The 10,162-nt window shown below is 39.2% G+C and overlaps 2 protein-coding genes across 2 annotated transcripts; one reads left to right on the plus strand and one right to left on the minus strand.

The window, feature by feature from the left end:
* The first annotated feature begins 323 nt into the window (after positions 1-323).
* On the plus strand, positions 324-3,001 carry LOC147847250 (pentatricopeptide repeat-containing protein At1g06140, mitochondrial-like). Its single transcript, XM_087339393.1, has one exon. It carries the CDS (start codon positions 576-578, stop codon positions 2,724-2,726), a length of 2,151 nt encoding a protein of 716 aa, XP_087195519.1. The 5' UTR covers positions 324-575; the 3' UTR covers positions 2,727-3,001.
* Positions 3,002-4,566: 1,565 nt separating this feature from the next.
* LOC147847251 (ruvB-like protein 1) lies at positions 4,567-9,183 on the minus strand. Its single transcript, XM_087339394.1, has 12 exons — positions 8,959-9,183; positions 8,254-8,442; positions 7,288-7,419; positions 7,044-7,193; positions 6,817-6,972; positions 6,591-6,725; positions 6,102-6,167; positions 5,900-6,006; positions 5,683-5,782; positions 5,513-5,604; positions 5,138-5,207; positions 4,567-5,051 (listed from the first exon to the last, which is right to left on the minus strand). The coding sequence occupies exons 1-12, from the start codon at positions 9,037-9,039 to the stop codon at positions 4,959-4,961; spliced, it is 1,371 nt and encodes a 456-aa protein (XP_087195520.1). The 5' UTR covers positions 9,040-9,183; the 3' UTR covers positions 4,567-4,958.
* Positions 9,184-10,162: the final 979 nt, after the last annotated feature.

Below are 10,162 nucleotides of genomic sequence, written 5' to 3' on the forward strand. Positions count from 1 at the left end.
ATGCATCGACTACTTGTGGGATCGCACACACCTAGGATACTTGAGCTAGATATCTCAACACTCAGAACCGTAAGGAGGACAAGTGGTTAAGCTATAAAAAACCTTCAGTTTTGGCTGGTGTGAAACATACATGTAAAACCTAGTTATGGTATGTGCTCATCACGGAAAACTCTTGTCTACCTAGTAAGTAGGTCACCTCAAAATCATGTGCAATGGTGTGCCAGAACGAACAATTGTGATCGTCGTCATGGTGTGACAACACCCTCGAAAGGTAATATTTTTACGATGTGTCAACCTAATATGTTTGTCAAACCATAGTTGTACCCTAACATCTTGTATAGGTTCCATGGCCATGGAACCTACACCATGTCGAAGAAGTGTGAAGGTTTTGTGCAATCCGCGATGCATTGTTGAGGTAAAGCTCGAATGGCCTGTGAATTATCCGATCCTTCCTTCTATGTAAAAGTCTTTGGGTGCATTCTGGAGCCAAAGCTATGTAGTGATGAGAGCTATGGAGTTTGTAGATTTGTTTGTTGTAAGGAAAACTTTGAGAGAAGAATGAAAGCTCATCATGCATGTCCATGGCCCTCTACACACATATGGTGAAGAAGAGGATCAATGGAGGAGGTCCTATGCTTGGCCTCTCCACCTACCAGGAGACATTCTCTCTTGCTGGAAGGAAAACTTATGCTAGCCATGCAAAGAATCCTTGGGATGCAGAAACCTCTGGCTTGGAACATCGAATCCTTTGTTTAGAACAATCTCCCAAGCCTCCTTCCGTCAGCAATTTGATATGCATCTTGCAGGAATGCAGAAAGGAAAGAGATCCATCATATGCCAAACGCCTGAAAATGTATATGGAAAGGAAAGACCTTAAAGGGCATATTGTGTTGGGGAATTACCTTGTATCTATGTTGGCTGATTGTGGTTGTCTTCCTGAGGCCGAGAAGGTCATGGAAAGCCTAGAATTTCGGAATACCTATTCTTGGAATGCTCTTATTTTGAGTTATATCGAATGTGGAAAAGCAGACGATGTTTTCCATCTCTACAAGAGAATGCAATCAGATGGTTTGCATCCAACTACCTACACTTTCGTGGCTCTTCTCAAGGCTTGTGCTATACAGAAAAACCTGGAAATGGGCCGAAAACTTCAGGAGGAAGTGATAAGCATGGGCTTAGAGAATGATGTTTTTGTCGGAAATGCATTGATTGATATGTTCAGCAAATGTGGCTCTATTGCAGAGTCACAGGAAGTATTTGATAGCCAAGGGGCACGAGATGTGGTCTCATGGAGCTCAATGATAGCAACCTATGTGGGTCATGGTTATTACAAGAATGCGATCGATTGTTTCTCACAGATGATTTCAGAGGGTGGATTACCAAATGCTGTGACCTATACGATTTGCTTACAAGCTTGTAACAGCATTAGAGCAATAGAAACCGGACGCTATATATTTGCCGATGTTTTGAAGAGGGGTTTGGATGATGATATTTATGTAGGAAACACAAGTTTAGACATGTTTTGCAAATGTGGGTACCTTGAGGAAGCTCAGATTGTGTTCGATAAGCTTCCTACACATGATATTGTGTCATGGAATGTATTGATGGCCGGATATATTGAACTTGGCTATGGTAAGGAAGCTTTGCATTGCTTTGAAAAGGTACATTCAGAGAATATGTTGTTGGATGATGTTGCAGTCATATGTGGCCTGAAAGCTTGTGGTACCATCAGATCAATAAGTTTGGGCCATTCCATATATGTTGGGATTGTGAAGAGTGGATTGGACCAAAACTCTACTGTAGGCAATATGTTGGTTGATATGTTTGGAAAATGTGGCTTGCTTGAGGAGGCACAACAAGTATTTGACAAACTATTATCCCGGGACAACGTGTCTTGGAGCTCACTCATGATGGGATATGCCCAACATGGTCAAGCTGACAAAGCTTTGGATTGCATTCATCAAATGCAAATGCAATGTGTATCACCTGACGATGTTCTTCTTGCTTGTAGTTTAAAAACATGCTATACCTTGAATTCTGTAGAAAAGGGTCGTGAAATGCATGGTCAGATTACAAAATATGGCTTGGAGAAGGATTATGTTATTGGTAGTGTATTGGTAGATATGTATGGAGAATGTGGCGCACTCTTAGAGGCAAGAAATGTGTTTGATGACCTCCCGGTGCGAAATATTACAACATGGAGCTCAATCATAAAAGGGTGTGGTATCAACCATCAAGGTAATATGGCTGTGCAATACTTCAAGGGCATGCAAGAAAAAGGTTTAAAGCCAGATTCCATAGCATATACGGCGGTTTTAGTTGCATGTAGCCACACTAATCTCGTCTTTAAAGGGCAAGAGTACTTTTTGATGATGGAAATGGGACCGAGGCAGACTGTCTATCAATTTTCTTGTATGGTAGATCTTCTTGCACGATCGGGATATGTGAATCAGGCAGTGGGCATTCTGGATACTGTGCAATGGCCACCACCAAAAGAAACGTGGAAAGCTTTGCTTACTGCTTGTAAAATATATGGAGAAGTTGACCTTGGCCTGAGATGTTTTAAACATCTCGTAATAATGGACCCTAATGATGCTTCTGCATATGCAATAATGGCTGACATATACAGAAATGCAGAGGAACTCAATAATTCAGATAGAATGGAGAAATTAAGAGAACTACATAGGAGTCAGAAAAAGCATGTGTCAAAGGTTTTACAGCAGTGAACAAAATTGTACATTATTTCAGAGTGGATAAATCCAAAGGAAGAACTGCGTAGTAAAGCTTGAATTTAGAAGTAAACATGCCAGGATATGGTTGTTCCCTAAGCCTTTGCGCCTGAGTAGTCCCAGAAAGCTGCTGCTTCTACTTAAGCTCTCCTTCATCCTCTCTGAATTTAACCCTGAAATCAAAATGTCACTCCCCTGCATCACTCAAGTAATGAGCTGGCACCAGTGACTTTCAACTTGATTCATTGCAGAGGTGTGCCCTTTATGCCAAACATTTCAAACTGCACCTGAGAAGCTAGCTGATACAGCATGATTCTCACAATATGCTACTGGATGTGATAAGATTCATACATTAAGCAAGATCTCTTCTTTGAGAAGTTGAGCCTTACAGGCAGAATGCTTTTAGCCCATACTCCATGTGACATCGAGTGGATGTTGCTAAAGCTACAGAGAGCAAGGTGAGGACAACTCTTATGCTTGTGGTATGCAGTATAGGTTATCAACTTTGCACCTGATTATTCAACTTTTAACTAATTTTGACATCAGTTGCCAACAACATCATGCTAGTTGCAGTCACATGGTCAAGATCTGGACATACCATGATTTGACATACAGCACATGGAATACAGTCACATGTCAAGGAGACAAATCTGACTGATTACTTATTTTTTTGTTGATAAAATTTTTCTACATATGATTACTACGTCGCATATCACAATTTATTCTACCTCTCATTTATTCAAACTCAATTTCATGGGACTGAAAATGCCCTGATTCACGATGGAGAAACAGAATTGCATCCTGTTGTTGAACTGCAAGCTTTGTGCCCAAAATGTAATGTAATCTCTTGTGTTTGTTCTCGATACACCTGTTTTTTTCCCAACCGAATAATGAAAGGAATTTCATTGCATTTTTGTTTGATTGGGTTTCCCACAGTGAAGTCATAAAAGTTTCCAGCACAGTGCACCTAAAACTATAATTTCAACAAAAGTGAATATGTATCTACAATAGATCACTATCATTTATTTATTCCTGATTTTTCCTCAATTATTATGTATATAGGAAGCAACTTACTCCAGTGGAGATTTTCCCTTTGCTCATAAATGCATTGACATTCAATCATATGGAAGGTACTTGCAAGTTGCAATATTTGATAGAGAGCTTGCTGTAACAATGCTGAGGAAATAATTTCTCCCCAAGTTCTTAACTAAATCTGATGCCCTTGATCTAGCACAGAAAGCAATTATCATGCAGCAAATGCATCTAGCGTGGTGTTCTTGTAACATGTGAATCAGGGAACTAATGCAAACTCCAGCACATATGAGAAAAAAGGAAAAACTCGTAGGGTATATTAGAGATTTATCATTTAACCATCTGATGTATGTTACTTAAAAAGATTGAATGAATGTGCCTCATAAACCAGCTCTCCTACAGATGGAGATTGACCTTGCGAAGTCATGCAAACACTTTTGCACTCCATATGAAACAGACTTTAAAGGCTATACACAAAATGACTATCAAAACAATTATATAAATTGGCGTGAGAATTTTAATAGCTAGCAGAGTTTGAACTATGGATTAATAAAAGGCAAAATACAAAAGCTATTATTATGCTTAAAAAGTTACGCACATGTAATTCTTACAATTAGCAATGATACTAACAGCCTAACAGAAGACAAATATTAAGCACAACCCTAAACCCTCCATCTTTATGTATTATTAACAAAACAAGGATAAATAGAGATTATTAGACTTAGCCCATCATCCAGCCAATGTGAAGCACCTATTATGAAGAGTCTATAGAAAACGCAACAGCCTTCACGTACAACATATACAATTGTATAAAAGATTCTACATTTAAATGCAAACATGAAAGTCTACGGAATCATGACTATTAAAGTGACTCAAATCATGCAACTTAACCTTAATCATTACGTAGACAAAATTTTACTCCCAAGTAAGATTTCAAGCTATGGAGTGGGAGTTGTGTGGTAGACAGTACAGGTTCTGTAAGATCGTCAAATTGTATTCAAGGATGCAAGATGTCAATTAGTACTCACATGAGCATTCCCCTTCCATACACCTCAATCAGCATTGCCTAGTGGCAAATACAAATCCGTTGCCTGATAAGCTGCAAAGTTAATTCGGCAGACAGAAACACATTAAGGCAGAGCAAATTGACGAACGAATAGTGTGACCATTTTCACTATCCAACAGGGACTTATGTTGTTACTGAGATACATATTTGTCTGCTTGCTCTTGAAGTAATTTTGCTGATGCTCGTGCATCCAGGAAAACTTCAGTTATATCCTCCAAGTCACTCTACAGAATCCAGGGAATTATGAGAACAAAAAGAATAATGAAATAAAAAAACTCACAGCAGAGTAGAAAGCTTGCTAGTAATTTACCTTCACAATTTCATCTCTGCCATTTGTACGGGCTACAATGTTGGCAGGGGTAAGCAGCTGTACTGCATGTCTGCAGCAAGAAACAGTATTTATAAACAATAAAACAGCATATTCACATACATCATACACATAAAAAAGTAATTGCATTCTGAGGCGCCACAAACAAGACAATGTATCCCACACAAAAATAACAAATTTAAGCGATCATCTGGTGACCACCAATGTACCATACATGGATTTCAGCATATGGAATACAACATTATAGCGACAAAACAAGCACGAAACAATAGACATTTTATCTATTGTGATTTACGCAAGTAGACTGACTAGAAATTCTGATGTGATTGACTACGAAATATAGAGATCAATACAAACCTTAAGGATGTCCTTTCTCCAATTTCTCCAAGGTATGCGAGACTGTCTTGATCTACAGCTAGGCCCTCAACTTGTGCACGAATGGCTAAAATCTGCAAAGGAAAGTTGCATTAGAAGCAAGTTTATGAGAATGGTCATTATATATACAATTCAACTTCCAATTGATTCACCTGGACAATCTCCTGGAAGGTGTACGGAAGGGTACGAATGATAACCACACGATCTAAAAGATCAACAGGTATCCCATGTGGACTAGAAATATCAGTTCCTCTGCACCACAAAAGTAAGAAAAACTTCAGTTTGACTTCATAGCATCCACAAGTGTCAACGTAGGAACTCCAATACAGAGACATCCATAAAACCAGATTAGAATTTAATTGAGCATACCTTATGTTACAGATACCACGGTTTGTTGCAAAAATAACAATTGGTGAAAGCGAACTTTCCAGTGCTCGGTTTAAGTATGTAAAACACTCCATATCAAGCATATGCACCTGCATTTCCATGCCATGAACATATGGTAGAACATCAGGCAACAGAATCTAAAAACATGAAGCAAAACAACAACCACGTGCAAAGAAAGTCTTACCTCGTCAATAAATAACACACCTGGTACTAGTTCTGCCACACCTTGATTGATATAACGATTCACAACCTGCAGAACCACCAATGTTTGAACAACTCAGGACTCCTAGGGAAATTCTACAGCTACGTAATATACATTTAATGTGTCTAGAAACCTAGAAAAATATTGTAAGTATCCATATACAAGTTTCAAGTAAAGTATGCATTTATTAAGTTTGAAATGCAATCAATGTAAAAACAGGTGCAGAGCATAGAAAGAATGGCCATGCATGACATATAAGAACTAACACTACTAAAAAATGAGCCATTCATAGAGGCCAGGCGAATGTAAAAGTTCGTTCAGTACATATACGGACAGGACACTAAATCAAGTCACCTAGCCCCAGAATGCTAGATGAGTTAGGATATGCGAAAGGTATGAACTCGTGCTTTTTTCAGAACAGACTAACCCAAAGTCACCAAATGTAATGACATTAATAATTCTGCTGCATACCTTGTTTATTTCTTGGCGAAGCCTTTCAGTTATTTCAGTTTTCCGGGGTTTCAACATCTGACCCATTAGTGATAGGATATCTTGCCCTCCTTGAGGGCGGGCATTAGCTGCATCTAAATCGTGCAGAGTAACATCCTGAAATTTTATGGGATGTGAATTGGTATTTACAAATAATGCAAAAGAAATGCAGCTTCTATCAAACTAGAACTTGGAGGTTCACATATACCTGAACAATCTCTTTCTTTTTATGTACATCGCCCTTTGGGAGGGGTACATATTCTTCTGCCTCTAAATCAAATTCTGTAGCAAATGCATCACTTCGCCCAACCCGTTTCACCGCACCACTGTTTGCTTCAATGTAGATTACATCTCCCACAGTGACCTGATAACGACATTTTTTAATTCCTAAGCACATAATATTATTGAGAAGCCACTCCAGACTATTTAGATCACCTTTTCCTTGATTAAAGCATCATATATTGTCGGATCAAGTTTTAACTGCTTAGTTCCTTTCACAGTTTTCATTCCAATGACCACATGGCTAATAGTCTTTCCATATCCACCTGTTGCACTCTCAGTCTCCTCTGGAGTCAATTCAGTGACCTGAAAAATCCAAATAATGTATCTTACAATGAGAAACTGTACACCCCTTTAGAGACAGATACATAGCTATTGTATATGATGCACAAGAACATACCTCTCCCTCGTAGACTTCTTTATTCTCTTTTATACGAAGTCCTATGGCACGACGAAAATTCTCCATAAGGACTTCAGTTTTTTTCACTTCAGATGAATATACTTCTGAGCCAACCATGGGACAAAACGGAACCTGTGAAATCCAACTATATATGTCAATGCACATTGTCTCAGAGGGTTACAAGGGCTATAGCTATTGCCTGATCAAGCTCACACAGATTGCAGGGTGAGGCAGGAATGCCACTATTGAGAAAATTCTATGCAATGTACATACAACATGACATAAATATGGTGGAGACAGACAACATTTAGTGTTCACTAATCCAACATACACTCATATCACAAATAAATATCCTGGGCTGCTCCAAAATCACAAACAAGTTTTAGCAATAGATAGTCCAAGCCTTTGGCATTGAAAGCACATATAACTCAACCATTAGAGAGGCACAAGAAAACAAATCAAAACCCTTTTTTATAAGAGAGGAGATACGCTAGTCTATTGTTTTGGGTCCCAAAGGCATACAGGGCCTGAATCCAAGGATGGAAATAAATCCCTTCCTTCCACCTGTCTCTCAACATGCTCAGAACAATCTTGCAGCGAAAGCAAGGTTTATTATTGTCACAATTCAAAACGTTTCCAACAGTGATATCTTCAACAACCTCTAGCATACTTATGGTTGCTTTACCAACAGGGGCATCAAAACCCTACACCTAAAACCTTTTCGAGTATCTATGCCATTAAAGTTACAGTCATATGCGCAATACAATCCACATTAAAACAACATTACTCAAAAGAATTTCATCCATACACAGTCCCTTCTGAGATCCATTTCCAACAGTGACATGAAAATGCTAGCTTTTACACCATCTCAAATACATTTGCACTTTACATTGTAGTCATACACAGCTTACGCAAAAGCTAGCAAGAAGTTATTATCTGATCCACGAGCTTCATTTTCGAACATACCTTGCTTCCGAGTTCTTGTGCGATACCAAGGGCTAATGCAGTCTTCCCCGTTCCCGGAGCTCCAGCCAGAAGCAATGCACGCCCAGCCATCTTCTTCTGACGTATCATATCAACAACAAGGCCAGCAGCCTCTCTTGCTTGCTCTTGCCCTACGAACCCAGAACCGATTCCTTGAGCAGTTCCATCTTCCTGGTAATGTTAGAAAAACATAAGTCAAAAGGAGCATCTTCCTATGCTTGAAAGGGAGAGTAGAGAACCCCTAGACAAGAAAAGGAATCAAAAAATAGAAGCCAAATGCCTTTGCAAATTACAGGAAAGCAAGAAACGCCCTCGAAAGAGTCGTGTGCTGTGATATGCAGAAACAGATAACTCATACGACGCCTTCTGAAGTGCATGAAAAACCTTAGGAAAGCAAACATAGACTTGGTGAAAACAACTTCTTGGTAAGAAAAAGAGAGAAAGGAGGGCGACGAAACCCTAGGAAAGCAAGAACAGGAAAGAATCGAATGACGATAATCTCTTCTATACATGAAGAGAAAAATAAAGAAATTTAACCATAAGAAATCAAAGGAAGCATTTATTCGGAAACACTATCCTGGTAAGGCAGAATCCATAGAAAACCTTCTGTACATGAAGAAGTGCAGGAACAAATAAATAAATAAAAGGAACACTGCGGAAGCAATGGAGGGGGGAGCTCGGATTTACCTTCAATCCGAGGCCTTTGATGTGCGTGTGGGAGGCTACCCGCTGCTTCTTAGTGGTGGACTGAACTTCTTCAATCTTCATGGTAGGGAAGGAGACAAGAATTGAGCAGAAGGAAGGAAAGATGGAAGGAAAGATGGAAGGAAGGAAACCTGCAGGCACTCTTCTGCTTCCTCTGCTGCTTCCTCTGAGAGACAGAGACAGAGACAGAGACAGAAACAGAGAGACTTAGAGTTAGTTAAGGTTTTACTTCTTCTTTCTTTCTTCTTCTTCTTCTTCTTTTCTTTTAACAGTCGGCAATGGTTCGGTTTGAACCGAACCGAACCGAACCTCGAAATCGCGGCTTACCGGTCAACACGGTTCGGTTCGGTTTCAACAGTTAGAAACCGCGGTAAAAACGGTTTAATGGTTTTCTTCTTCTTTTTTTAATTTTAAAAAAAAATTACAAATTTTATTTTTAAACAATCTTTTCATTTTTCATGCCTTATTCTCACATTTTAGGAGAAATCTTTAAAATTTTGACCTAAGCTAAAAACCGAAATTGCGGTTTTACCGGTTTGAAATTTTTTTTATGTTTCGGTTTTAACGGTTTCGTGGTTCAGGTCAATTTGGACCCTCTCGAACCCTTGCCGATTGTTACTTTTCTTCTTCTTCTTTCTTCTTTCTTCTTTCTTCTTTCTTGTTTCTTCTTTCTTTCTTTCTTCTTCTTTCTTTATTTCTTCTTCTTCGTCTTCTTTTCCTTTATTTCCATGTCTTGATGTCTCATGGCTTCCTTCTCATTCATTTTCCTTTCCTTCCTCTCAGAGGCTCCAGAGACTTATCTTGCCAACAAATTCCGGCCATTTACGGGCTTCCCGACCGCCCTTCCTCTCGAGTAGTCCATTTCACTCGCCTCGCTGGCCATGCCATTCTCCCCCCTAGAGGCAGCAACGACCCACGAGATCGTGATTGAGTACCAATCCATTTGGCTTTGGTATATAGAGCATGCAAGAAATGGCCAAAGAAGACAAGTAATGCATATATAACGAATGAAGAGAATGGAAAGAAGAGCAATGAGAGAAAAAGAGAGGAAGAAGGGAAGGGGGAATGATGGACAACAAAGGGGATGGAGATGTTGCGAACAGAATAACGAACATGAAGAGGGTGTATATATGAAATACAAGAAATCGTGTGTTTGGTATTATGCCTAGAGTTTGTTTTGTTCATT

The sequence above is a fragment of the Azolla caroliniana genome, unplaced genomic scaffold, assembly GCF_043228905.1.
Source record: "Azolla caroliniana isolate FFs.n. ecotype wild unplaced genomic scaffold, voAzoCaro1.0.p SCAF_1296, whole genome shotgun sequence".
NCBI classification, from domain to species: Eukaryota; Viridiplantae; Streptophyta; class Polypodiopsida; order Salviniales; family Salviniaceae; genus Azolla; species Azolla caroliniana.